At 42.0% G+C, this 25,238-nt stretch overlaps 2 protein-coding genes and 1 non-coding gene across 4 annotated transcripts in view; all 3 read left to right on the top strand.

Moving 5' to 3' along the window:
* The window catches only part of CANX (calnexin), a 31,413-nt gene extending 26,683 nt beyond the window's left edge, over positions 1-4,730 (top strand). For both annotated transcript variants that reach the window (XM_065917261.1, XM_065917262.1), the window contains exon 15: positions 1,665-4,730. In XM_065917261.1, the coding sequence (XP_065773333.1) occupies positions 1,665-1,718 (54 nt within the window). In that variant the 3' untranslated portion in view covers positions 1,719-4,730. The remainder of the gene's footprint in view (positions 1-1,664) is intronic.
* Positions 4,731-5,714: 984 nt separating this feature from the next.
* Positions 5,715-25,238, top strand: part of MAML1 (mastermind like transcriptional coactivator 1) — a 54,679-nt gene continuing 35,155 nt past the window's right edge. The window contains exon 1 of the mRNA XM_065917260.1: positions 5,715-6,304. Coding sequence (XP_065773332.1) covers positions 5,984-6,304 — 321 coding nt within the window. The 5' untranslated portion in view covers positions 5,715-5,983. The remainder of the gene's footprint in view (positions 6,305-25,238) is intronic.
* On the top strand, positions 12,895-13,053 carry LOC136156523 (U1 spliceosomal RNA). Its single transcript, XR_010661063.1, has one exon. It is a non-coding gene; the product is annotated as a U1 spliceosomal RNA (small nuclear RNA).

The following is a 25,238-nucleotide window of genomic DNA, read 5'->3' as shown; positions in this document are numbered from 1 at the left end:
ATGGCAGCTTCAGGTGGTTTATAGTCCTGGTTCATCATCTGTCTCTCCTCACTGTGCCCTTAAAGCTATTTCTTGGACAAATCACTGCATTCTAAAATTTTTGTCCCTCTTGCTGATGAATTCATTCATTCATTCATTCAGTAAATATTTCTGGAGTCATTGTGTCCCAGGCATTGTTAGCGAACAAGACAAAAATACTCTACCTTTGGGGAGCTTAATTCTAGTGAAAGAAAACAGTGAGCAATGGGCATTTTAAGGAAGTAAATGAACAGTATGATAAAAAGCAATGAGCTGTGAAAAATAAAAAGGACAGGAAAAGGTTTTGGAAGTACTGGGGGCAGAGTGAGTTGTATGTAATTTTAAAGGTGATAGATAGGCCTCAGTGTAGCAAAAACTTGAAAGAGGTAAAAAGACTTTGCCATGGAGATGTCCATGGGAAGAGAATTCCTGGCAGAGAAAACAACCACTAAAAGGACCTGAAATGGTAGTCTAGAAGGCCAGCATGGCCAGTAGATTACGAGGATGGAGAAAAAGAACATGGGGAGGACTCCAGGTTAGGTGAGGCCTCAGGTTGTTGTATGGTACTCGACTTTTCCTGCTAGTGAAATAGGCAGGCATCACAGTCTACGGGGCAAAGGACTGATGGGATCTAATTACTCTGGCTTTGATGTTTTCTGCAAACCAAGGAGAATCAAGGAGCCTAGTTAGTTTACTGTAATAATCCAGGCAAGATATGGTGGCTCTGAGCAGGGTGATAGAGAAGGACATGAGTTTCTGATCTGGATTTCTGATCGGATTGGATCTGATCCAATCAGGTGGACTGGATATGAAGTATGAGGGAAGGAGAATAGTCCATGTCATTCTCACCAAGGTCTCTTTTTCTCAGCACTTCTCTTTCATTCTGATCCTTTCTGGAAACTACCCAGTTTTCATTTCCAGCTACCACAACTCTGCCCTTCTATTGATAACGGTCAATGTTGTTTATATTTTCAATGGATATATGCTGTCTCAACTAGAATGCAGAATTCTTTCAGGTAGGGGCCAGTCTATTTTTATATTCCCCCAAATTCCTCACACAATAAGTGGGTGTAGCATAGAAAAAGCACTGGATTTATAGTCTTTTTTTTTTTGGCCATGCCGTGCAGCATGTGGGATCTTATTTCCTCAGCTAGGGTTCCAGCCTGTGCTCCCTGCACTGGCAGCATGGAGTCTTAACCACTGGACTTCCAGGGAAGCCCCTGGGCTTGTAGTCTTGAGTATTATCAAGGACTTGGCTTGGGCTTGGATAGCCTTTAATCCTCATGAATCTATGCTTTCTCAGCCTCAAAGTGGGACTAATATATCCATAGGCCAGTAGATTATTCAGGATTAAGCAGAATAACATGTGATAGCCTGGTGTTTGGTCCTTTTTGAAGAACATGTTGATGGATTAGGTTTAGAAAGGTGCATATTTACGGAAAACAAAGACTGAATTAATTATAACACACTCACAATTCTACCACCACCGAGCCAATCTTTGTTTTTGGTGCATTTTCTTCTAATCATTTTTTTGTTTGTTTTTCCTCAAATGAGTTATACTCAGCTGGCTGATGTTGAAAACTTGGTGAATTTTTACTTAAACAAAAAGCTAATTATAGTGAATTTCTTGTTTTTTCAACCAACAGGAGGATGAAATTTTGAACAGATCACCAAGAAACAGAAAGCCGAGAAGAGAGTGAAACAATCTTAAGAACTTGATCTGTGATTTTTCTCTCCCTCCCCTTCCCCTGCAAGTGTGGGTCCTAGGAGAGGACCTGGCACACCTTAGGTTGAAACTCAAAAAACCTTCAGATGTATCACCATCAACAGGTTCCAGTTGAACACTCGCCCATGTAATTTTAAACATCTAGCAGTAAATAATTGGAGTTGTGACATAAAGGACCCTGTTTCTGTAGAGAGAAAAGCTTAACATAATTGTTGTGAAATGTAACATGAAGCAACTAACTTGTAATTTCTTTTGTTTTTAAACATATTTGTTTTTTAAAATAGAGTGATAGAACTTTTCCAGTCTTTAAAAATCTTGGCTTAATTTAATATATTAATCTGTCCGTGCAGAAATAAAACCAACCTTTAAAAATGTTAGGGGGATGAATTTGAAGTTGGTGAGTTGTAACTGATTTTTAAGTTTGGTATTACAAAACATTTACGTGTCTTTGTCCCCTAATTGATAATCATGTCTAAAATGCAGTCATTTGTGGTTATAATCTTGTTTTGCTTGCTTCCATTATTCAATTTCTCCTAAGGAAATTGAGAGTGATTGGATGGAAGCCCAAATTTAAATAAAGATTCTGTTGAAGTTATATTAAAAATAGACATACAAAAAGAAAAAACATTTCACTTGTTGGTTAGACCATAAAGTATGTGTGTTCTCTTGCCCTTGGAACAGCTCAGTTCCCACACAGCTTTGCAGTCAGGGGAAGAGGTGGCATAGACGGCACTCAGGCACTCATCCTTCACATGCCAGGGGTGTCTGGGCTCCAGCCTTCTCCAGCAGGTGGCTTCTCAAGGAGCTACCTCATGTGTGAGCTCCAGAGTGGATGCACGTGTTTTCATCACATCTTCCACTGTGTTGACACTGTCTTATCTTCTCAAGTTCCCCAAATTCCCAAGAGCTTTCTCCTCTGCTATGCATTTTGTCTTCACAGCGCAGCTTGCAGTCCATTGCTAAAAATGATTATAAGCTCTGCATAGTGTTAAGCTTTATTGTGATTATGTGTATGTTTCTTCTTCCTTTGTTAAGCAGACCCACACCTTTCCAGGGTCAGAGTACAGGATAGAATACTATCCTTCATCTTTACCATTTCTTTTACTCCGTTTAAAGACTTCAGAAGTCTAATCCAGAGTTGAGCCAATTCAGAATTGACTGTAATTGAACACAGGCTAAAAGTATTTATGGGGGAGTGACTTTTAGCATGAGTTTTCTGACTTTTGTAGCTGCTAAACCTCTTAAATCTTTATTTGCAGTTCATGTAACAACTGTGTCTTAAATTACATGATAAAGCAGTCCAGTTAAATTTTTTTTTTTTTTAAGTTATGTGGCTTGTAGAATTTTTAATAAATGAGCTTAGGTCTGTTTTTTCATGTGGAATGCAGATGGGTGCTATCAGAGCCTCTCCCCCATCACTAATGTAATAATATCATTATTACAACACACTGAAATGTATTCAGAACTAGATTTTTTTTTTTTTTTTTTTTAGCTTTATTGTTTCTTCAGAGGTGTTGCAAATGTACCGATGATACTGTTTCTTGCACTGAATATATAAACACTCCAGGGTGTTTATATTGGGGGGATATTGGGGAGGAAGTATATTCGTAAAAGATGAAGGCTGTATCTGTTTATCTTCAATTTTTTACTTGTTCACTTAAATTCTTACGAGGGTGGGATGCATTTTCTTGCTGTTGAGTGCTTTATCCTTTTTCATCTGTTGTTCTGTGGTCACAGTGACCTTAGCTATGTAGCAGACTTTCCCAAATGTATTGAGTGCAAATAAACAGTTACTTAGCAAGACCTGAAAATACTGTCTGCAGGTTTCTCCTTGAAGTAAGTGTGTGGGATCATTGCATTTCTAGAAGTCTGCCTTCTTCACCCTAAATTGACATTGCATGTCATGCTTCCTTTACAGTTTCTTCCAGCTGAGGTGTGGGATAACCAGTATAAATCAGTAGACTGTTCATTTGCAGGGTAATTTAATTTATCATATCCAGGGTAATTTAGCAACGTTTGTCTCCCCTCACCCTTGGTTGGGGGGAACCACCAAAAAACAAAGATAAATAAAAAGTATTTTCTTGGTTCTGTATTCCACTTTGTTGAAGATGCAACCTCCTAATTAGAAGTCTGACATGAATGAATGAACAGCAGCAGTATTCATCTCTTTAAAAGGCACTTATGTTATTTTACATGCTGGTTATCTGCCCCATTGATATAAAATGTCTACTACATCAGATGTGTTCCTCAATTTCTCTTATCCATAACACACTCCACTTTTCTCAGATTGTTGGCATTACTAAATGGTGTTACATTAAAGCCCTGTGTTAAGCATCAGCTTTTGACTGAACTTCATAAATAACCTTCAATTTGTTTTTTTACTGTTTCAGTAGTGGGTTAATCTTCCATTAATTGGCTACTACATGAAAGTTTGCTAATACCCAGAAACTATTATGAACAGTGAAATAGTTACTTCATCTTACCACATGAAGGTGAATATAATTCAAAGTAGGCTTTGCATCTTTTTCCTGTTGGATTGGGGTTCAGTAGTTTCAGTTGTATAGGATGACTAGCAGCTTGGAAGAAGAGGGGTGATTTGTAGGTAATATTCTTGTAGATTATGGAAACCATTTAACTTCAAAATTTTTATTCAAAAATAAATGACTTTTGGAATCAGACTCCATCTTTTATATTCCTATTTAGGGAACATTAGGTCAGAACTCTTTATGTAGTATTACGCTTTTGAATTGCTTTTTGAAGAGTACACAAAATGTAGTGCTCCTAGTTACAATTATCTTTCCCATTAGAAAGGAACTTTAATTCTGGTGTAAAATTTATGTTTGAAGAATGGTTAAAGCAGGACTGTTACGGTGTTCATGAGTCCTAAGCACTTTTGCTTTGGTGGGTCACTTGTATTTTTTACTGCATTTGTATAAAGACACGTACTATTTGAATAAAGACTCAATTTTTTCTTCTGCTTTTAAAACATTTTCATTGGCCTAGTAAGAAGTTACTGTACCAAATGTCGAGCTGTCGGTGGTGTCTCATTTTGTAGCCTTTTGGCACCTCCTGTTTCTTTTTAGCAGTTAGGGTGCCAATACCTGTTTCTAGTTTCTCTTGACCCAACAGACTGTCTAGTTTGATTGCTCCTGTTTTTTTCCCCTAGTCTCCCACTTCCTTTGCCTACTAGGTATAGTACTAGAGTGTAATTGTCTTTAGTTGGGTTTTGTCGTGTGATTCGGTTCTACCTAACCATCTTTTAAACGTAAAACTCGCAGGCCAGGCTCCCCCTTTTTTTTTTTTACTAAAGCATCATCCTTTGCAGTTCTTCTGTGCCCACCCCCTCCCCAGTAGACTTCATATCCTTTTCCTCATGTCGGCTTTTTTTTCTTTTAGTAGTTGTAACTTTTGAAATACTTTCATATGAGGGCAGATTGATACTCTCGATTCAGAATAGCGCATGAGGAAACCTCTTCAGCTCGAATGCAGTTCTTACCAACTGTGAGGCTGAATGTGAGGAGTGAGGTCGAAGAAAACCCGATGACACTGAAAAAGCGAGGCTACTGTTTAGCTTATCAAACCCGAATTTAAGAAGCGGTAGGGAAATGGTGAGTCGCTATGGTACCAGACCACTATCTGTGTCTGGCGGGTTACGCCGCGCCTACTGCCCCTCTTTCCGCGGCGGACCCGGAAGGGCCTGTTCGCGTGAGGCGGCGTTTAGAGCCAGCTTCTGTCGGTCACACTCAGCTGAGTGTTGAGGACAGAAGCCCGCCCAGCTGCTTCCCTCCGCTTCACTTGAGAGTTCCTTTTAAACTCCGCAAGGGAAAAGCCGCGGCGCGCCTCTAGTGTGCGCGGCCCCGCCCCTCGGACGGCCCGCTCTTCCTTCTCTAATTGGCCGCGGTGTCTGCTTATCCGCTGTGACGGCAGGCTCGCCCGCCGGAGCCCCGCCCTCTTCCGAGAGCCCCGAAAACAATTTTAAGATGGCGGCGGCGGCGGCGCGGAAAACAATGGGGCCGGGCCGGCGGGGACAGGCCGAGGCCTGAGGTGGGCGGCGAGCGCCTGCCCGGGTTGGGCCGAGCGGGGCCAGAGGAAGATCCCCGCCGCGCGCGAGCCCGTTCGGCAGCTCGCGGGACCATGGCGTGGCCGTGAGGCAGCCGGGCAGCCGGCAGGGAGCGGAGCGTGCAGTGCCCGCCGGCCCGAGAGGCCCGCCTCGGGCCTGGCCCGTGCAGCCCGCGGCCCATGGTGCTGCCCACCTGCCCCATGGCGGAGTTCGCGCTGCCGCGGCACAGCGCGGTCATGGAGCGCCTCCGCCGGCGCATCGAGCTGTGCCGGCGCCACCACAGCACCTGTGAGGCCCGCTATGAGGCCGTATCGCCCGAGCGCCTGGAGCTCGAGCGCCAGCACACCTTCGCCCTTCACCAGCGCTGCATCCAGGCCAAGGCCAAGCGCGCCGGCAAGCACCGGCAGCCGTCCGCCCCGGCCCCAGCTCCGGCCCCGGCGCCAGCGGCGGCCCCCCGCCTCGATGCTGCCGACGGCCCTGAGCATGGCCTCCCAGTCGCGGTGAGTAGGACTCCGGGAGCAGCCCCTTCTCGGGAGATGATGCCCCTGACGCCGCCCAGGGCCCTTTGAGACTACCTCAGTGCCCGCAGCTGCCTGGGTCTCGCTCCGGGGAGGCTAACATGGCTGGGACTGAGCGGTTGTCATCTGCGGGAAATGGCACTGTGGCGTTGCTTTGGGAAAACAGGATCCTGAGGACCAACCTGAAGGCCCCGGCAGGGAAGGCTGGTGAACGGGCGGTGAAAGAGTTTTCTTCCAGACTTGATTTCGAAATTCTGAGAACTCTGTTTTGGAACAGATTGGCATTAAAATTGCCTGTGATAATGGCCTCATTTATTCTGCAGCTGTTCTTTGAGTCCTTGCTTTTTGCAGGGTCAGGGCTTAAATATGGAAATAAGACGGACTTCAGCTGACCAAATGAAACTGTTCTGAATGGAAAGTCAAGAATCGTTGGAAATCCTCGTAGAGGCATAGTGCTGCTCATTGAGATGTACAAAAGTATTCTTTGTTTAGACAACTCTGAAATTTTGTGAATTTGTGATTACAGCAGTATTGTTGGCAGTCCCAGTTTTAGTTAGGAGCCTGTTTAAAACCTCCGATGATATTAGAGTTTGTTGGTAAATTATTACACCCTTTTGGGCTCTCAGTAGTGCTAGGGAAGTTTGTTGGTTAGAGGTTTTCCTTCCTGAAACTACTTATAAGGTTCGTTGCTATTGTTTTCTTGGTAACTTAAAGTTTAGAACAAATGCTACCAATTTAATTTCTGTGTATTTTTATAATTCACGCCTTTATTAGGTCTCACCGGGCTGTTGCAGTACTCTTCACTAATTAGTATTCAGGTATTTAGTCTCTAACCCTTTAAATGCTGTGACCCTCACAGGCCCTATGCCAGTTTGTATTATTTTTCTTATTCTCTCCCACACCAGCCTGGACTGCTGGACATCTCATTGCTTATTGTTATCAATTCTTATATAGTCAGGACTTCTCGTCCTCACTTTTCTTCTCTGTAAATTGAAGATGTGTTTGACGTTCTCTGGGATTCTTGTAAGATTCAAAAGAAATGAGTGTCGAGGTGAAAATACTTCATAAATGGAAAGGCTGCCGGTAAGACCCTCCCCCATCACCTCTCCGAATCCTGCCATCCTTCAGGTACAGTTCATCTTCCTCTTTAAAACCAGCTTTCACCCTGCCCCACAGCAGTTAGAATCTGCTTTGTCAAAACATTAAGGACATGCATTGCCTGTGCTATTTTAAATATTTTAAGCACATCCTTGCTTACTACTTTAGATGTGTCTTGAAAACTAGACTGTAAGCCCTAGGAGACAGGGGGAGATGCAGCTCAAAGGAAAGACTTAAAGTTTTGGGTGGTCATTCTATTTAAGTAAACAGTGAAAGCCCATAAAAAAAAAAAAAATCTCAGTTTTACACACTAATAGTTGCCTGACCACCCGCTAGAATATATATTAGTAGTGATTCAGTTTGTTTAAGGAGAGTAAGAATTTAGATCCTCTATGATACTTTTAGCCCTAAACTACTAGGGAGAAGTTGGACATGCTGTTTGAAGAGAAATTAGTTCTGAGTGTGTCAGAACTTGAGCTTGGTCTGTTTAGTCATTCCTTTGGGTGTTCAGGTGTGTCGTGTTATGTTGATGTCTTATCGCATTAAACCTTGACCCATGGATTTCGTGAGTTAAACTTTAGAATGGAATTGCTCTACTGTCTCCCTGCTAGGAAGAGGGACCCTTTTAACTTCAGTCTCCACGTGATTCTAGGTGAGCTCTTTGGCTTTGGAGTAAAGTTTTAGGAATGGAAGATGAGTGTCTAGTAGAACCCATTTTAGTGGCTCCTTCAGTTCAGAGAGGGGGAGAGTTCTTGCCTTTTGGCCTTGAGAGAAAGCACAGCTTTGCCCAGAGAGATGGAGGGGAGAAAGTGATTATTATTTTTGACAATTCTGTGTATGTATTTAATCTAATTAATATTCCTTAGTGAAAGTCGTTTCCGGCTCTTTGCGATCCCATGGACTGTACAGTCCATGGCATTCTCCAGGCCAAAATACTGGAGTGGGTAACTTTTCCTTTCTCCAAGGGATCTTCCCAATCCAGGGATCGAACCCAGGTCTCCCACATTGCAGGTGAATTCTTTACCAGCTGAGCCGCCAGGGAAGCCCAGTACTCCTTACATAAGGAATATTATTCTTATTTTTTCAAGAAGTCCTGTAGTACTCTTAGGCATCCGTTTCCTAGCAAAGTTACCATCAGCAAACCATTTGTACACGTGAAAATGGATCAAATCAAATTTACTAGTAGAGTCCAGTTTCTGCTTATTTTTCCCCCTTCTTAGGATATTCCATTACAGCTAAATCTTGACCAATTTCTGTTTACAGTAGATACTGTTACAGATGAATCAGAAACTGTGCTTCAGACTTTTTTTACTCTAGTTGTCAAGGAATGACCTTATTAGGTTTTCTTTGTACTGCGTGTGCTCATTGAAAACCAAATAGTAGTGACAGGATTGACTTCTTTTTAATAGGGATGCCAAATAATAGAGAATTACCACTCACTTTATACAAACATAATTCTGTCATGAAAATAGCCTTCTACAATAGCTTGAACATTTTCTTTTGGTAAAATGTTATAAAGGTTTATTCCTGCCCCCCTTATATAGCATTGCCATACTTTTACTGCTTACTTCTTAAGTTGTTGTAATACTCTACCAAGAAATTTGACAGTTCCATGTCAACCATTCATGGAAGTTGCCTTTCCTGCTTAGTTTAGGAAATTATATTGTTTGTTAGGAAAGAATTACCAATACATTGTTAATTGTTTAGGAAATAATATTTCTCTTTGTTGCTCTCTTTTATCTATACATAACTACACAAATAGTACAAAGAACATCAGCTTACCTTTACTTAGATTCTACCCGTTGTCATCATCATTCCTTACTTGCTTTATCATGTCACACATACTCTTTCTCTCCTCTCTACCTTTCTCTCTCCCTAAAAGTTCTGTTCTCTGAACCATCCGTGAGGGCACAGCACACCTGACAAAACACCCCAAAACACCTCAGTGTGTACCTTCTAAGAGTTAAAGATGTGCAAAATTTCAATAATTATTTTGTAGACTGAGCCTATGTAAGAATTATATAAATAATAAATTATTTTCAGAGAGTAGATATTTCTGAACATGAAACAGACATTGTGGGATAATTTTAGAGAAAAGATGAGCAATGTGGCTTTAGGATTGCATTTCTTCCTATAACATTCGTGACCTTGTCCTAGCATCTTCTTTCCGTTTTTTGTTTTTTTTTTTTCTTTCCGTTTTTATCAGTGTCCCCTCTTCCACTGGGTCCCTGCCTTTAGCTTGAAACATGAACAGATATCCTCCTTTCTTTTGTCTTTTCTCACCCTCAAAATAGTGTTCTAGCTCCTTCCTTCTCTTTGTCCTTCCCACTGCACTTCCCATTTACTCATTTCCCCATTGTAATCTGCCTTCTACCTCTTTTACTTTTCCGAAGCTGCCCCCTTAAAGGACACCAAAGATGGACTTGCCAAATTCAGTGGCTTCTTAGTCATCATTCTTTTTGACTTCCTCCTTCCTAAGACTCTTCTGTTAGCTTCTATTCTCTTCTGATTTTCTTTCCAGCTTTTTGACTTTTCCTCAGTCTCCTTCTGCTTTCCTTTATTCATTCATGCAAAAAATACTTGAGTGCCCACTGTAGGTCAGAACATTTTTTGGTTGCTAGGGATACAGCAGTGAACAAGACAGATTGAAACTCTGCTCTCATGGAGAGAGATCAATAATTTTTAAAACTAATTTTAAGTTATAATAAATGATAAGAAAAAGTGTAAAGTGATGTGATACTGAGCGATTTATAGTAGCAGTTTTAGATATGCTAGTAGCAGCTCTGTCTTAATTTGGGTTGAATGACAGGAGATTATGAGTCAGCTGAAAGTTTCAGAGAAGAACATTCCAATTAGAACTACCACCAGAAAGTTTCTGAGGCAAGAACCTTCTGAGCTTGCATGAAGAGCAGAAAGGAGGGACAGTATGGGCAGAGCAGCAGGCAGTCAGCTGGTATGAGAGCTGGGTAAGCAAGGGTCAGATCAAGTGCAGTGGGACGCAATAGCAGGCTTTGAAGGAAAAACATCACATGATCTAACATTTTTTAAAGGCCATTCTGATGGTACACGGAGGGTGTCTGGGATTGGTCTGGGCATGAGTTGATGCAGTTCAGGCTTTTGCAGTGGTCTAGGCTGGAACTGTTTGTGGTAGTGCAGATGGAGAGGAGGAGGTGAATTCTGGATAGCTTCTGAAGGCAGAGGTGACAGAGGATGGTGATGGACTAAATGGATTGGATTGGAGGCAAATGGAAGGAGTTGAAGGGATTCCAAGTTTTTTGGCTTGAGAAATGTTCTTTGGACACTTTTTAAATATTCATGTTCTCTAGTTTTTTTCACTCAATTTTCTTTTCCAGGGTTAATGTCATTGATTCTTTCATGCATCTATCACCTAATCTTCACATCTCTACCCAGGGTCAAATGCAGCTGTGTACTGCACATTTCCACTTTGATTCCCACATTATCCAAAGGGGACTCTCCGCTTTTCTTGCCAGTCTTATATTTCTTCAGAGTATTTTCCCTTGTCCAGTCAACCAAAGTGGGAGCTTGGGAATTATCCACCCCTTTCTTCATTTCCATCTTTTTGTTTTGGCTGTGTCCTTCAGCATGTGGGGTCTTAGTTCCGCAACCAGTGATCGAACCTGTGCATTGGGAGCACAGAGTGGTAACCACTGTACCATCAGGGTAGTCCCTGTTTCCATCTCTAAGTTGGTCATTTGTTCACCCAACATTGAACTCCTGCTGGGAACCAGGAATTGTGGTGCCACACTTATGTCATGTAGTCATCGCAAAGCCCTGCTGAAGACTGTAAAACCTATGGGAATACTAGGAAAGGGATGCCCCTTGGGTGAAGTTTGGAAAGTGTTACAGACTTTTAAAGTGGGTCTTAATATTTTGCCAGATGTTTTCCCAAAGGGTGTTACATGAAACACTAATTTCATGGGCTATTAAAAGAGTTCTAGAGTTGCACAGATTTGGGTGATACTGGAATAAACAAATTTAAACAGTTTCCTTTATTTAGGAGATTTCCAAACATTTAATAGCCTAATATGCATGTGGGCTTTCGCTCTAATCAAGGGACATCTAATAGGATTTTGATCCCTTTGGAAAACTAAGCGAAAGCTCAAAACTGTGACAGTGAATAATTCTTTGAATTTAAGACTTTAAGTGCCAGAGGCTGGAAGATAAAACTGGAAAGGTAGGAGTCGTATCATAAAAAGCTTTATGTTTGATGCTAGGTGTTTGGACTAAATGATTTTGAAACATTGTGAACCTCCCTGACAGATTTTTGTTGACATTTTAAGCTTATCAGAATTATAATGCATTTGTCATGTTGATCAGTGATATACTAAATTACCATAACTCAATTTAAATGAAATATATGAACTAAGAAAATTTATGTAACACATTAAGCACTATGTATGTTTAATGTGAATCAGCTGTTTTAAAAAGAGAAAAGGGCAAAAATGCTATTTATAGTGGCAGAGGATATAACTTCCAGAGAATCATAAATGTTAACATTTAAAAATAAAATGATTACGTCACTTTTTTAAAATGTCTAGTGGAATCTGAAAACCTTAGTGATGTGCTTTTGTCAGCCACTTGAAGAATGCTTTTCTACAACGGAAATTTTATTTTTTTAGTTAATGACTTTTCTTGGCTGCACTGGGTTCTTCTTGCTGCGCGTGGTCCCCTGGTTGCGGTGACTCTTCTTGCTGTGGGCGCAGACTCAGTAGTCGTGCTGCACGGGCCCAGTTGCTCTCAGACGTGCAGAATCTTCCCCGACAAGGGATCAAACCTGTGTCCCCTGCATTGGCAGCTGGATTGCTAACCACTGGACCACCAAGGACGTCCCAGAAATTTTTTCTTTTGAAACTTGCATTTCTTTTTTCTTTTCTTTTTCTTTATTGATGTATAGTTGATTTACAATGTTGTCCTAGTTTCAGACACATAGCAGAGTGATTCAGCCATACACACATATATATCTGTTTTTTTCTCAGATTCTTTTTTCCTTATAGGTTATTAAAACTATGCAGTGAATTCCCTTTCTGCTTAAAGTCAACTTATAGGGAATTTCCTGGTGGTCTAGTGATCGGGACTCTTGCTATTTCACTTCAGAGGACCCAGGTTCGATCCCTGGTAGAGGAAAAAATCCCACAAACCCCCTGGTGCAGCCAAAAGAAAAAAGTTGATTGATACAAAAGAATATATGTAGGTAGGGGGGATCGGGATGAGGAATACATGTAAATCCATGGCTGATTCATGTCAATGTATGTCAAAAACCACTACAATATTGTAAAGTAATTAGCCTCCAACTAGTAAAAATAAATGAAAAAAAAAGAATATATGTAGTATTTATAAGATTCTATGTGTTATATATATTTAATATTTTAATAAGTTATTATACTAAATTAGTATATAACAACACGCATTATAAATTTTTATAAATAACTTATGCAAAAAAGTACAAGTTTATTATACTTACCTGGCAGGGGAGATAACGGTGATCACCAAGGTGGTTTTCCCAGGTTAATCCTTTGCATTCCGTATGTGCTGACTCCTGCAATTTCCCCAAATGTGGGAAGTTTGACTGCATAATTTGTGGTAGCAGGGGACTGTGTTCACGTTTTCCCCTGAAGAAAAAACAGTACAGGTTTATTAGACTTGCCTCTCAGTGAGATGGAGGAGGCTTTTCCTCCTCCATCTAAATTTGTTCACATAACTGTGGGTGAATATTACTTATTGACAAAATGACAGTTTTTAATTCTATTCCTATTTTTTGTCTTTACAAATTTAAGTTCCAGAAATCCTTGTTTTCCTAAGTATAAAAGAAAGGAAGAAATTTAATTTTAGTAACATTCAAGTTTTTGAAATTTGAGTTGTATCCCCGAAATCATATAGTGATATATATCATCAAAAATTAATTTGTTAATTAGATGACAACTTGGTTAGGTACACTGTCAATTTTAATGAAAGCAGAAAATTAGAGACCATCTGACTTATAAAAGGATAATATCATCAGTCATTCACTTTCTCACTTACCAAGAAATGTAACAGAGGCTTTACCAAATCTTATCAATTGATTGTTGATTATACCTGTTATTCTTTCATTTAGAAGGACCTTATATAATCTAATATACTCAAAATTGATTGGGAAAATAAAAATATTGTTCACTTCAATGCATCTTTGCCAGTAGTTTTTGGTAAATACTTTTATCCACTTCAGATATGTTTTCATCAAAACCTTAGAACTGTGACTGTAACTTGTTTACTGTATGCAAAATGTCTGCCACGTAACAGTTGGCAAAATCAGTCTTCATTGTCAGGTTAATCAGTTTTTTGTCAGAAAAAGTTTGACTTCATTTTTCAAATACACATAATACTATACATCCCATGAATACCATCTCACTTCTGAATTCTAAGGGAGAGAGTTGAACAGTGTGGAGCCTCGTCATGAGTTTTGTTATCTTATCAAATACTGTGCATTGCCTGCGTGTATCTTACTCATATTAAGCATTCTTTTGAAGAGCTGTATGTTATTGGTGAGTTGAGGATGGAAGAATGATGTTTTTATGATGAAAAATGTCAGCACTCTGGCTGCCCACTCTGCCCAGTCTAATTCAGAGCATCCCAACTCACAGGCTAAACTTTGGCAAGTTAAGTATTCAAGGCCCTTAAGTTAGTGAAGAACTACTGTGCCTAGCAGAGCAGTGTAAGACACTGTGGTATAAAGTGAACTTGGGAGCATCATCAGTGTTGCTGGCCTGGTGGAGCAGCCTGTCATTGAGGTATTACAGCAGTTGGCACTGTGGAAATGAAGCCTATATGCCGCACTCCAAGATCCCTAAAATGCTTCGAATGCAGTTCTTTTTAAATGGCCTAATTTCTCTAGATGTCTTCTCATGTATGCCCTTGCTTAGTCATATAATGCCTGACACCCGCTCACCATTCAGGACTCTGCTCACGTGTCATCTTCTTTAGGACCTCTTCTCTAGGTCCTTTCTCTAGCCAGGCTGGGTACTTAACCTCTGCCAGAACAACCACACTGTACTGTAATTAGTGTGTTTACTGCTCTCCATTAGGCTGTGAGCAACCTGAGAGCGAGACCAGTAATGTAGCACAAACCTTGTGCATATTTGGCAGTCAGCAAGCATTTGTTGAATAAATGTTGATGATATTGTGGAAGGAGCTGTGAATTGGGAGTCAGAAGCTGTATGTTTTTAGGCTGGAGTCATTTCAGAGGTGGACTAAACAGAGGTGACAGTAGAGCCTGATTTATACTGCCATGTTCATTGTGGCCTTGTTCATAATAGCTGAGAGGTGGAAGCAATCTTAAGTGTCCATCAGCAGATGAATGGATGAAGAGAATGTGATGTATACATACAGTGGACTATTATTCAGCCTTGAAAAAGAGGGAAATCTTGTCTCATGTTGAAACATGTATCTTAAGGACATTGTGCTAAATGAAATAAACCAATTTCTGTAAGACAAACACTGCATGATTCCATTTGTCTGAGATATCTAAAATAGTTGAACTCTTAGAAAGTATAAAATGGTAGTTGCCAGGGGCTGGAGGGAAGGGGAGAATTATTTAATGGGTGTACAGCTTCAGTTTTGTAAGATGAAGAGCACTGGAGATTGTTGCATGGCAGCGTGCGTACAGTTAACACTGCTACTGTACTGTACACGTAAAATGCTCACGATGGAAACTTCTATGATGAGGGGTTTTGACCACCTTTTTTTTAAGTGTAGTTGAATTGCAGTGTTGCATTACTTGTTGCTGTAAAGCAAAGTGACTCAGTTTTACATACACACACTTTTTCATATTCTTTTCCATTATGGTTTATCACAGGATATAGAATACAGCTACCTGTGCTATATAGTAGGATCCTGTTAATCCATTCTATATATTACCAGTTTGCATCTGCTAGTCCCAAACTCCCAGTGCAGCCCTCTCCCATTCCTTACTGCCTTGGGAACCACCAGTCTGTTCTCTGTGTCCCTGATTCTATTTTCATTTCACAGATAGGTTCATTTGTGACCACAGTATTTAAAAAGTTAACTATAAGATAAAAACTATAATTTTCCAAGTCATATGCTTGGAAAATTTTTAACAGTTATAAGGGTTTTATTTATTTGTTTATTTATTGGCCACACCATGTGGCATGTGGCATCTTAGCCCTGTGACCAGGGATAAACCTGAGCCTCCTGCTTTGGGAGTGTGGAGTCCTGACCACTGGACAGGCAGGTGGACTGGATGCCACATGCTCCAGCTAAGAGCCTTCCTGCCACAATTGAGACCTGGTGCACCTGAGAGAAAGAGTAAGACTTGTCAATGATACTAGAAAGACCAGAGTCACTGTAAAGTGTTAATAAATATTAATAAAGACATGATAGATGCTATGATTTTCTGCCTAAATATAATACAAGGAAGAACCTTACATGTATGTATCTCCATTCCTATATAGTATCTTTATTACCATATATGAATAAAGTCTGTTAATCTAAGCAAAAATAAAAGTTGATGCTGCTAATGAGCACAATACATGCAGGCGAGATAAAGCTGTTTATGGGCCAGGAGTTAAAAAACCTGCATGCAGTGAAAATTTTGACTTAAAGTAATCTTGTGATTTTAGGCATGGCACTTACAGCGAATGCTGTAAAGAACAATACTGCGTAGGAACCTAGAATGTTAGGTCCATGAATCGAGGTAAAATTGGACATGGTCAAGCAGAAGACGGCAAGAATGAACATCAGCATTTTAGGAATCAGTGAACTAAAATGGGTGAGAACAGACAAATTTAATTCAGGTGGCCAGTATATCTACTACTGTGGGCAAGAATCCCTTAGAAGAAATGGAGTAGCCCTCATAGTCAACAGAAGAGTCCAAAATGCAGTAGTTGGGTGCAATCTCAAAAACAACAAAATAATCTCGGTTTGTTTGCAAGGCAAACCATTCAACATCACAGTTATCCATGCCCCAACCACTAATGCCAAAGAAGCTGAAGTTGAAAGGATTCTGTGAAGACCTATAAGACCTTATAGAACTATAAGACCTATAGACCTTATAAAACACCCCCAAAAGACATCCTTTTCATCATAGGAGATTAGAATGCAAAAGTAGGAACTCAAGAGATACCTGAAGTAACAGGCAAGTTTGGCCTTGGAGTACAAAAGGAAGCAGGGCAAAGGTTCACAGAGTTTTCCCAAGAGAATGCACTGGTCATAGCAAACACCTTCTTCCAACAACACAAGAGACGACTCTATGCATGGACATCACCCAGTGGTCAATACTGAAATCAGATTGATTATATTCTTTGCAGCAAGGGATGGAGAAGCTCTATATAGTCAGCAAAAACAAGACTTGAAGCTGACTGTAGCTCAGATCATGAACTTCTTACTGCCACATTCAGACTTAAATTGAAGAAAGTAGGGAAAACCAGTAGGCCATTCAGGTATGACCTAAGTGAAATCCCTTATGATTATTTAGTGGAAATGACAAATAGATTCAAGAGATTAGATCTGATAGAGTGCCTGAAGAACTATGGATGGAGGTAAGTAACATTGTACAGGAGGCGGTGACTGAAACCATCCCAAAGAAAAGTGCAAGAAGGTAAAATAGTTGTCTGAGAAGGCCTTACAAATAGCTGAGAAAAGAAGAGAGGAAAAGGAAAAGTTATACACAATTGAATGTAGAGTTCCAGAGAACAGAAAGGCGAGATAAGAAAGCCTATGTGAACAGTGCAAAGAAATAGAGGAAAACAATAGAATGAGAAAGACTAGAGATCACTTCAAGAAAATTGGAGATACCAAAGGAACATACCATGCAAGGATGGGCACAATAAAGGACAGAAATGGCAAGGACCTGACAGAAGCAGAAGAGATTTAAAAAAGGTGGCAAGAATACACAGAAGAACTATACAAAAAAGATCTTAAGGAGCTGGATAACCATGATGGTGTGGTCACTCAACTAGAGCTGGACATCCTGGAGTGTGAAGTCAAATAGGCCTTAGGTAGCATTACTATACAAAGTTAGTGGAGGTGATGGAATTCCAGCTGAGCTATTTCAAATCCTAAAAGATGATCCTGTGAAAGTGCTACACTCAACATGTCAGCAAATTTGGAAAACTCAGCAGTGGCCATAGGACTAGAAAAGGTCAGTTTTCATTCCAATCCCAAAGAAGGGCAATGCCAAAGAATGTTCAAGCTACCATACAATTGTGCTCATTTTACATGCCAGCAAGGTAATGCTCAAAATCCTTCAAGCTAGGCTTCAGCAGTACATGAACTGAGAACTTTAAGATGTACAAGCTGGATTTAGAAAAGGCAGAGGAACCAGAGGTCAAATTGCCAACATCTGTTGGATCATAGAAAAAGCAAAGGAATTCCAGAAAAACATCTTCTGCTTCGTTGACTTTGCTAAAGCATTTAACTGTGTGGGTCATAACAAACTGGAAAATTCTTTAAGAGATGGGAATACCAGACCACCTTACCTGTCTCCTGAGAAACCTGTATGCGGATCAAGAAGCAGCAATTAGAACTGGACAAAGAACAACAGGCTGGTTCAAAATTGAGAAAGGAGTTCATCGAGTATGTATATTGTCACCCTGCTTATTTAACTTCTGTGCAGAGTATATCGTGCAAAAATCTGGGCAGAATGAATCACAAGCTGGAATCAAGATTGCCAGCAGAAATATCAGCAACCTCAGATATGCAGATGATATCAATATAATGGCAGAAAGTAAAGAGTGAAAGAGCCTCTTGATGAAGTGATAGAGGAGAGTGAAAAAGCTGGCTTAAAACCACTCAGCATTCAGAAAACTAAGATCATGGCATCTGGTCCCATCACTGCATGGTAAATAGATGGGAAAAAGTGGAAACAGTAACAGATTTTCTTTTCTTGGATTAAAACAACAACAACAACAACAACACTTGTTCCATGGAAGGAAAGCTATGACAAACTGCTGCAACTGCTGCTGCTAAGTCGCTTCAGTCGTGTCCGACTCTGTGCGACCCATAGACGGCAGCCCACCAGGCTCCCCCGTCCCTGGGATTCTCCAGGCAAGAACGCTAGAGTCGGTTGCCATTTCCTTCGCCAGTGCATGAAAGGGAAAAGCAAAAGTGAAGTCACTCAGTCGTGTCCGACTCCTAGTGACCCCATGGAGCCTACCAGGCTCCTCTGTCCATGGAATTTTCCAGGCAGGAGTACTGGAGTGGGTTGCCATTGCCTTCTCTGATGACAAACTAGACAATATTAAAAAGCAGAGACATCACTTTGCCAACAGAAGTCAGTATAGTCAAAGCTGTGAGTTTTTCAGTAGTCTTTCGTGGATGTGAGAGTTGGACCATAAGAATTGTAAACACCAAAGCATTGATAATTGTGGTAGTGGAGAAGACTCTTGAGAGTCTCTTGCACAGCACGGAGATCAAACCAGTCAATCCTAAAGAAAATCATTCCTCAGTATTCATTGGACAGACTGATGCTGAAGCTTCAATACTTTGGCCACCTGATGCAAAGAGCCGACTTACTGAAAAAGACCCTGATGCTGGGAAAGAGGAGAAGGGAGAGACAGAGAGATGAGATGATTGAATGGTGTCACTGACTCAATGGACATGAGTTTGAGCAAACTCCAGGAGTTAGTGAAGGACAGGGAAACGTGGTATGCTGCAGCCCATGGAGTGGCAAAGAGTCAGAGATGACTTAGCAAGTGAACAACAAAAAATTGTGTGATTTTAGGCATGGCGCTTACTCTCTGCTCCAACTTTTTTACCTTTCAAAGGTATTAAAGAAATACTCTAAGAGACCAAAAATTGTAAACTGAATAGAAAATTTTACCACCAAAGGAGGGAAACTAGTCTAGCACAGTCTAGGCTCCGAGGCATGGATGTGCAGTGGTTCAGGGGAGGAAAAACTGGATGATCTTTTTAAAACCTGAAGACCACAAACCATCTTCTTCTCCCTCATTGGGAAAGCAGAATCTCTGAGTGTTGCTGATTGGCTAATGATACCAGGACCTTTCCAGTACGGAAGCCGTAGGCTGGCTGGAGACGGTCAGCTGTGTAAGGGGCCGCTGTCTCGGGACTCCGTCCTCAGCTGCCTCTGCTGCTTATACGTAAGGTGCCTGCTTTGGGATCATGGTGTCCAGTCAAGTCTGCTCTGATATAGGTGACCTAGCTGGTCACGTCGGAGAAGGCAATGGCACCCCACTCTAGTACTCTTCCCTGGAAAATCCCATGGATGGAGGAGCCTGGTAGGCTGCAGTCCATGGGGTTGCTAAGAGTCGGACACGACTTAGCGACTTCACTTTCACTTTTCACTTTCATGCACTGGAGAAGGAAATGGCAACCCACTCCAGTGTCCTTGCCTGGAGAATCCCAGGGACGGGGGAGCCTGGTGGGCTGCCGTCTATGGGGTCGCATAGAGTTCAACACGACAGACGTGACTTAGCAGCAGCAGCAGCTGGTCATGTCAAGAGAATTTTGAAAGAACCAGACTCTTTTAAATTTATTGTCATTTTGTCCTCATAGGAGTCTCATAGGATAGATATTATATCCAGTTTTACATGTCAGGAAACTTAAGACTCATAGATTAACTTGCCAAGGTTGCCAACTCAGTGGTAGGACCAGAAATTCGGACCAAACTCCAGTAGCAAAACTCTGTCCTTCTTCTCTGTCATTTGGCTTCTGCAGATGAGATCCTGCATGAGAAAGTTTCATAAAAATTAGATGTTTTTTTAGAAACAAATTAGTTAATATGTTATTTAGTATAGATTACAAACAAATTGGTTAATATGTTATTTAGTGTAGAACAATGATCTTTCAAAGATACTCTGTGGCAGAGGGCCAGTGTATCAGAATTACAATGGTCCCCACTTAACTGCACCTTTGCTTTCTACTGTTTGAGTTACCTGCGGTCAACTATTGTCTGAAAATATTTAATGGAAAATTCTAGAAATAAATCATAAGTTTTCAATCATGTGCCATTCTGAGCAGTGTGTGAAATCTTGTGTTGCCTCACTCTGTCTGCCTGGGGATATGAATCACCCCCTTTGTCTCACGTATCTATGATGTGTATACGACACACCCCGTAGTCACTTAGCCATCCGGGTTATCAGATTGATTGTCCTGGTGTTTAAGTGCATGTGTTCATTTAACTCTCATTTTACTTAATAATACCAAATTTATTTTGTATTATACCAATACTTATTTTACTTAATACCAAAACAAAAGAGTAGTGATGCAGGAAATTTAGAGATGCCAAAGAGAAGGTGTGAGGTGCTACCTTTAAGTGAAAAGGATAGAGTTAGGTGCCATCCCTGGGTTCAGGCGTCCACTGGGAGTGGAACCCCATGGATAAGGAGGGGACTGCAGTACTTGGGGCATTTTTAACTGTGATTCTTTTTTGTCTGCAGATAACCCTCCCTCTTCCACCCCTCCCTTGACTTTCATCCCTTCTCACTGCTAAAATGAGTCACTTTTACTGATGGGAATGTGTCCTGTCCCTTAGTTGTGTGGGGATCACTTAGATGTCTTCTCAGGTTTTCACTCTTTGGGACACATACACCTGCATCCTTGCCATAGCTTCAGAACAGGCAGAGGATACATCCCATTCCTTAATTTGGAGCTTGAACTTAGGAATTGCTTTGGCCAATGAGATGTTATGAAACAGTAATTTTTTTTTAATTCAGAAAACAAAAACTGAGAAATATTATAAAATGTGAAATACATGTGTGAATTATACATATGAAGTATGAGTAATTTTCCCAAAAAGTAAAGGAAAAAAAAAAAGAGAGAGAGAAAAAGCTAAAAATAGCCAAGAAAATTTGAGGACGAGTGTAGGAGATTGAACATGAGAAAAACAGAAGTTACTGGAAGAAAGCAATGATTTAATTTGAGAATTTAAGGGCGTGAGTTGCCAGATCAAAGGGCCACATTGTGCTCAGCACTGGGAAGGAAAATAGACCCATGGCAGTCATAAAACTTCTCAACATTGAGTTTAGAGGAGAAAACAGACTTCTGGCATGGGGAGGGTACTAGGTCACATATCAAGAATCAAGAGTATCTTTGGACTTCTTGGCAGCAACATAGGAATCAAAAAGGCAATAGTACGGTGCTGAAATTCTGAAGTAAAACAATTACCAACCTAGAATTATATAGCTAGCCAGAGTATACAACAAGAATGAGTATAGAATAGTCATTTTCAGGAATCAGAGATTTAAAAAATTTTAACTGTCACATACCTTTTCTTAAGTTACTGTAAGAAATACTGCATCAAAATTGAAAGAATAAATCAAGGAAGAGTAAAACATGAGACACGGAAGATAAGCGATCCAACAGAGAAAAATGGCAGGGTTTCACGTGGAGGAGGAAGGAAAGTGGTCCCAGCGTGACAGCTCTGCATCAGGTGTGACAGGCAGCTGGGCCACGCTGTGCAGTGCGAGCCAGCACTCAGATCCCCAGGTCCGCAGCGAGCGCAGAACGCCGGGAAAACGTGGCCCAGGTCGTCATCAGTACTGGGCTCGTCCTGATCATGTCTTCTTTTCACGCTTTGCCAGGGACACTCATGGACGTTTTCAGCTTTTCCCTGAGAGCAGGAGGTCGGCCACACTGGACCACTCTCCCAGGCCAGACTTCTGCTGCATGCCCAGTGCCTGGCCCGCGCCCGCGCTGCTTGTGTGGCCAGGCTCCTGGCTGTGGAAAGCCCTGTGTTCCCCAGGACTGACTTGTGACCTTGCTTGCCTCTTCCTCAGAGGGGGCCTTGTCAACTTCCACGGAAGCGGAAGTCAGACCACGGCCTGAGACTGCCCTGCTCGCCTCCTTCTGGAGCCTCTGTCCGGGGAGATGAGTGCTACCCTCTCCTCACGTGGCTGGTGTTCGCTGGCCCTCGTTTTCAAGACTAGGTGCTGTGTGGTTTGGGGATAGATTACTTGAGGATGGTAGAACTATTATTAAAAGCAATTAACACAAAATCAGGATGTTAATTATTTGTGGCAAGTGTTGAAGAGAAGAGAAACGGGCTTCTAAGGAGAACTTCTCTGACTTAATGTGTGTGTGAATCCCTTGGAGATCCTGTTAAAACACACATTCTAAGGCAGAGGAGGAGGCTGAGATTCAGCATTTTTTAAACTTTCCAGGTGATGCTCATTCTTTTGTGGGACAATACTTTGAGTGCCAGCATTCTAAAGTACTGGACTCTCGTTTCTTAGCTTGAGCAGTTGATACACAGTGTTCATTTTATTATTACTCTTTATATATGCATATGTTGTGATATCTTTCACAACGAAAAGATTTTAACTGCAAAGGAAAAAACTAATAGAAGGATGTATTGAGCAAAAATCCTGGAGGTGTAAACATGTCAAATCATAAAAGCCTTGAATACTTTATTATATTAGGATTCTCCAGAGAAACAGTACCATTAGGAGATATATATGGGGGCGGGGAGGGGGGCATTGATTGGTTTTACTGTAATGAATGGGCTCACACAGTGACAGAGGTGGACAAGTCCCAAGATGTGCAGTTGGCAAGCTGAAGACCCTGGAGAACCAGGGCTATATAGTTCCACAGTTTGGTATGCGCCAGACTCCGTGAAGAGCCAGTGTTCCAGGCCCCAGTGAAGAGGGGCCTCAGAATGACAGTAGTCAGTCCGCATAAGAGCTTGTCAGAGGAAAGCCAGGCAGGCTCCCCTAGAAGATGACGAGATGGAATGTCTTATGTGAACGCACATCTCAAGAGACAGCTAGAGCACTGGCATAGAGTCCGGCTGACAAATGTGTGGAAAACCACAGAAAGAGTATAACCTTTTGCACTGTTGTCCTAAATGTTTTTATTAGGAAGTCTAGTCATAGGTTGGACTCTGAGGTGTAGCGTGAGCACATGCGTGCAGTCTGTGTAAGCTGTCCTGTGGAGAGCTGGGGTTTCGTGCGTGCTCTGTAACTGCAGCCCTAGCCTGCAGGAGGGAGCTGTGCCGCTGCAGGCGGGTGTTCGCAGCTCGCTTCCCAGCGTCCTCTGTTGTGTCTCCTAGACGTGAGCAGGATTATTACGCTGTGAGCAGCTGTCACTCTCGTGTTCATGCCACACACACGCTCGTCTGCTGTTGCTTTTGCGTTACAGTTTACTGCTGATCTTCCTCTTGCCGCTTTTACCCTTTCTGAGCCTTAGTTTCCTTCCGTGTGACATGGTGATGACATCTGCTTTGCAGAGTTACTCTGCCTAGCACAGAATGTGTACTTAATAAATGATAACTGTTCCTGCTTTAGGAGACTTCTTTTCATATTTATGTATTTTAAAATTTTTATTTATTTTTGGCTGTGCTGGGTCTTTGTTGCTGTGCTCAGGTTTTCTCTAGCTGCAGTGAGGGAGGGCTGCTCTCTCGTTGGGGTCCACAGGCTTCTCATTGCAGTGCCAAACACAGGCTCTCAGTGCGAGGCCTCAGGAGTTGCAGTACATGGGCTTAGGTGCCCTGAGGTGTGTGGGATCTTCCCAGACCAGTGTCTCCTGCATCAGCAGGTGGATTCTTAATCACAGGACCACCAGGTAAGTCCAGGGGATTTCTTTTTAAATGTTTGTTTTTATTTTGTTGTTTTTGATTTCCTGCTGACCTTTGTTCATCAAATGAAGTATGAACTGGTTTGGCAAACTTGGCAATCTGAACCACCAGGCAGAATTTAGAGGTCTGTTTACTGATCGGCATTAATGACTCAAGTCCCAATCTAGTGCTGAAAAGACAGTTGAAAGGGAGTGACCCTTCCTTTGTGCTGTAATACATGTGCCACGTTAGAGGGTAACATGAAAAGCCAGGGGGAACTCTGCAGTCACCTCTGGGAATTGAGGAAGACTTTAATGTGGGCGCTGGGTGCTCTTGACTGGGGTGCCGAGGGATGCCCACATCGCTCCCTGTGTCCCTGGGACATCCACTTCTCTGCCTGCTCACCTGCATCCTTAAGACCACACACCCATGGCCTCTCCCCATCGCAGGCCTGGGAGTCCCTCAAAACAGACCAATGAACCTGACCTCTCTGCTGCCACCTGCCATTTCCTACTGTGCTCTACCCACACAGGAGCCTGCCAGGTACACACTTTTTCCAAAGACCTTTGGGTAAAAACCTGTCAGCAAACCTTAGCAGTTCCACCTTCAACATACATCCAGAATTGGCCACAGCTCACCACCTCTGCTACCATCACTCCGATCTAAGCCATTGTTTCTTTCTTTTAAAAGAAAAAAAAAATTGTTTTGGCTGTGCTGGATCTTCGTTGCTGCGCAGGCTTTTTTCCAGTTTTGGTGCCAGGGGGCTACTCTCTAGTTGCGTTCTGTGGGCTTCTCAGTGCAGTGACTGCTCGTGTTGCAGACCATGGGCTCTGGGGTGCATGGGCTCAGCAGTTATGGCCCTTGGGTTTCAGGGCTCAGGCTCCAGAGCTGTGGCTCACAAACTTAGTTGCTCCATGGCATGTGGGATCTTCCTGGACCAGGGATTAAACCCATGTCTCCTGCATTGGCACAGGGATTCTTTACCATTGGTCCTCCCCTACGCCATTGTTTCTTTCACCTGGATCATGGCCTCCTGACCATTCTTCGTGTTTCCCTGTTCTTCCTGTGATCTCTGTCCAGCAGCCAGCACGATTTCATTCTCCTGCTGGACGCTGGCACAGGTTTTCCATCTCGCCAGGCTTTAACCAGAGCCCGCAGACCCTGTGCAGTGTGGTACCCCTGTCCTTCCTGCCTCCCCCCGGCCCTCGCCTCCTCCTTGATCCTTTCTGGAGCCATCTCTCCATGCTCCCCATCGCCACTAGGCACATTCCCACTCGGCCTCTGCATCACTCTCCC

Source organism: Muntiacus reevesi, chromosome 1, assembly GCF_963930625.1.
Source record: "Muntiacus reevesi chromosome 1, mMunRee1.1, whole genome shotgun sequence".
In the NCBI taxonomy this organism is placed as follows: Eukaryota; Metazoa; Chordata; class Mammalia; order Artiodactyla; family Cervidae; genus Muntiacus; species Muntiacus reevesi.
The sequence above is the reverse complement of the archived record's forward strand: the minus strand, read 5'-3'. Positions and strand labels throughout refer to the sequence as shown.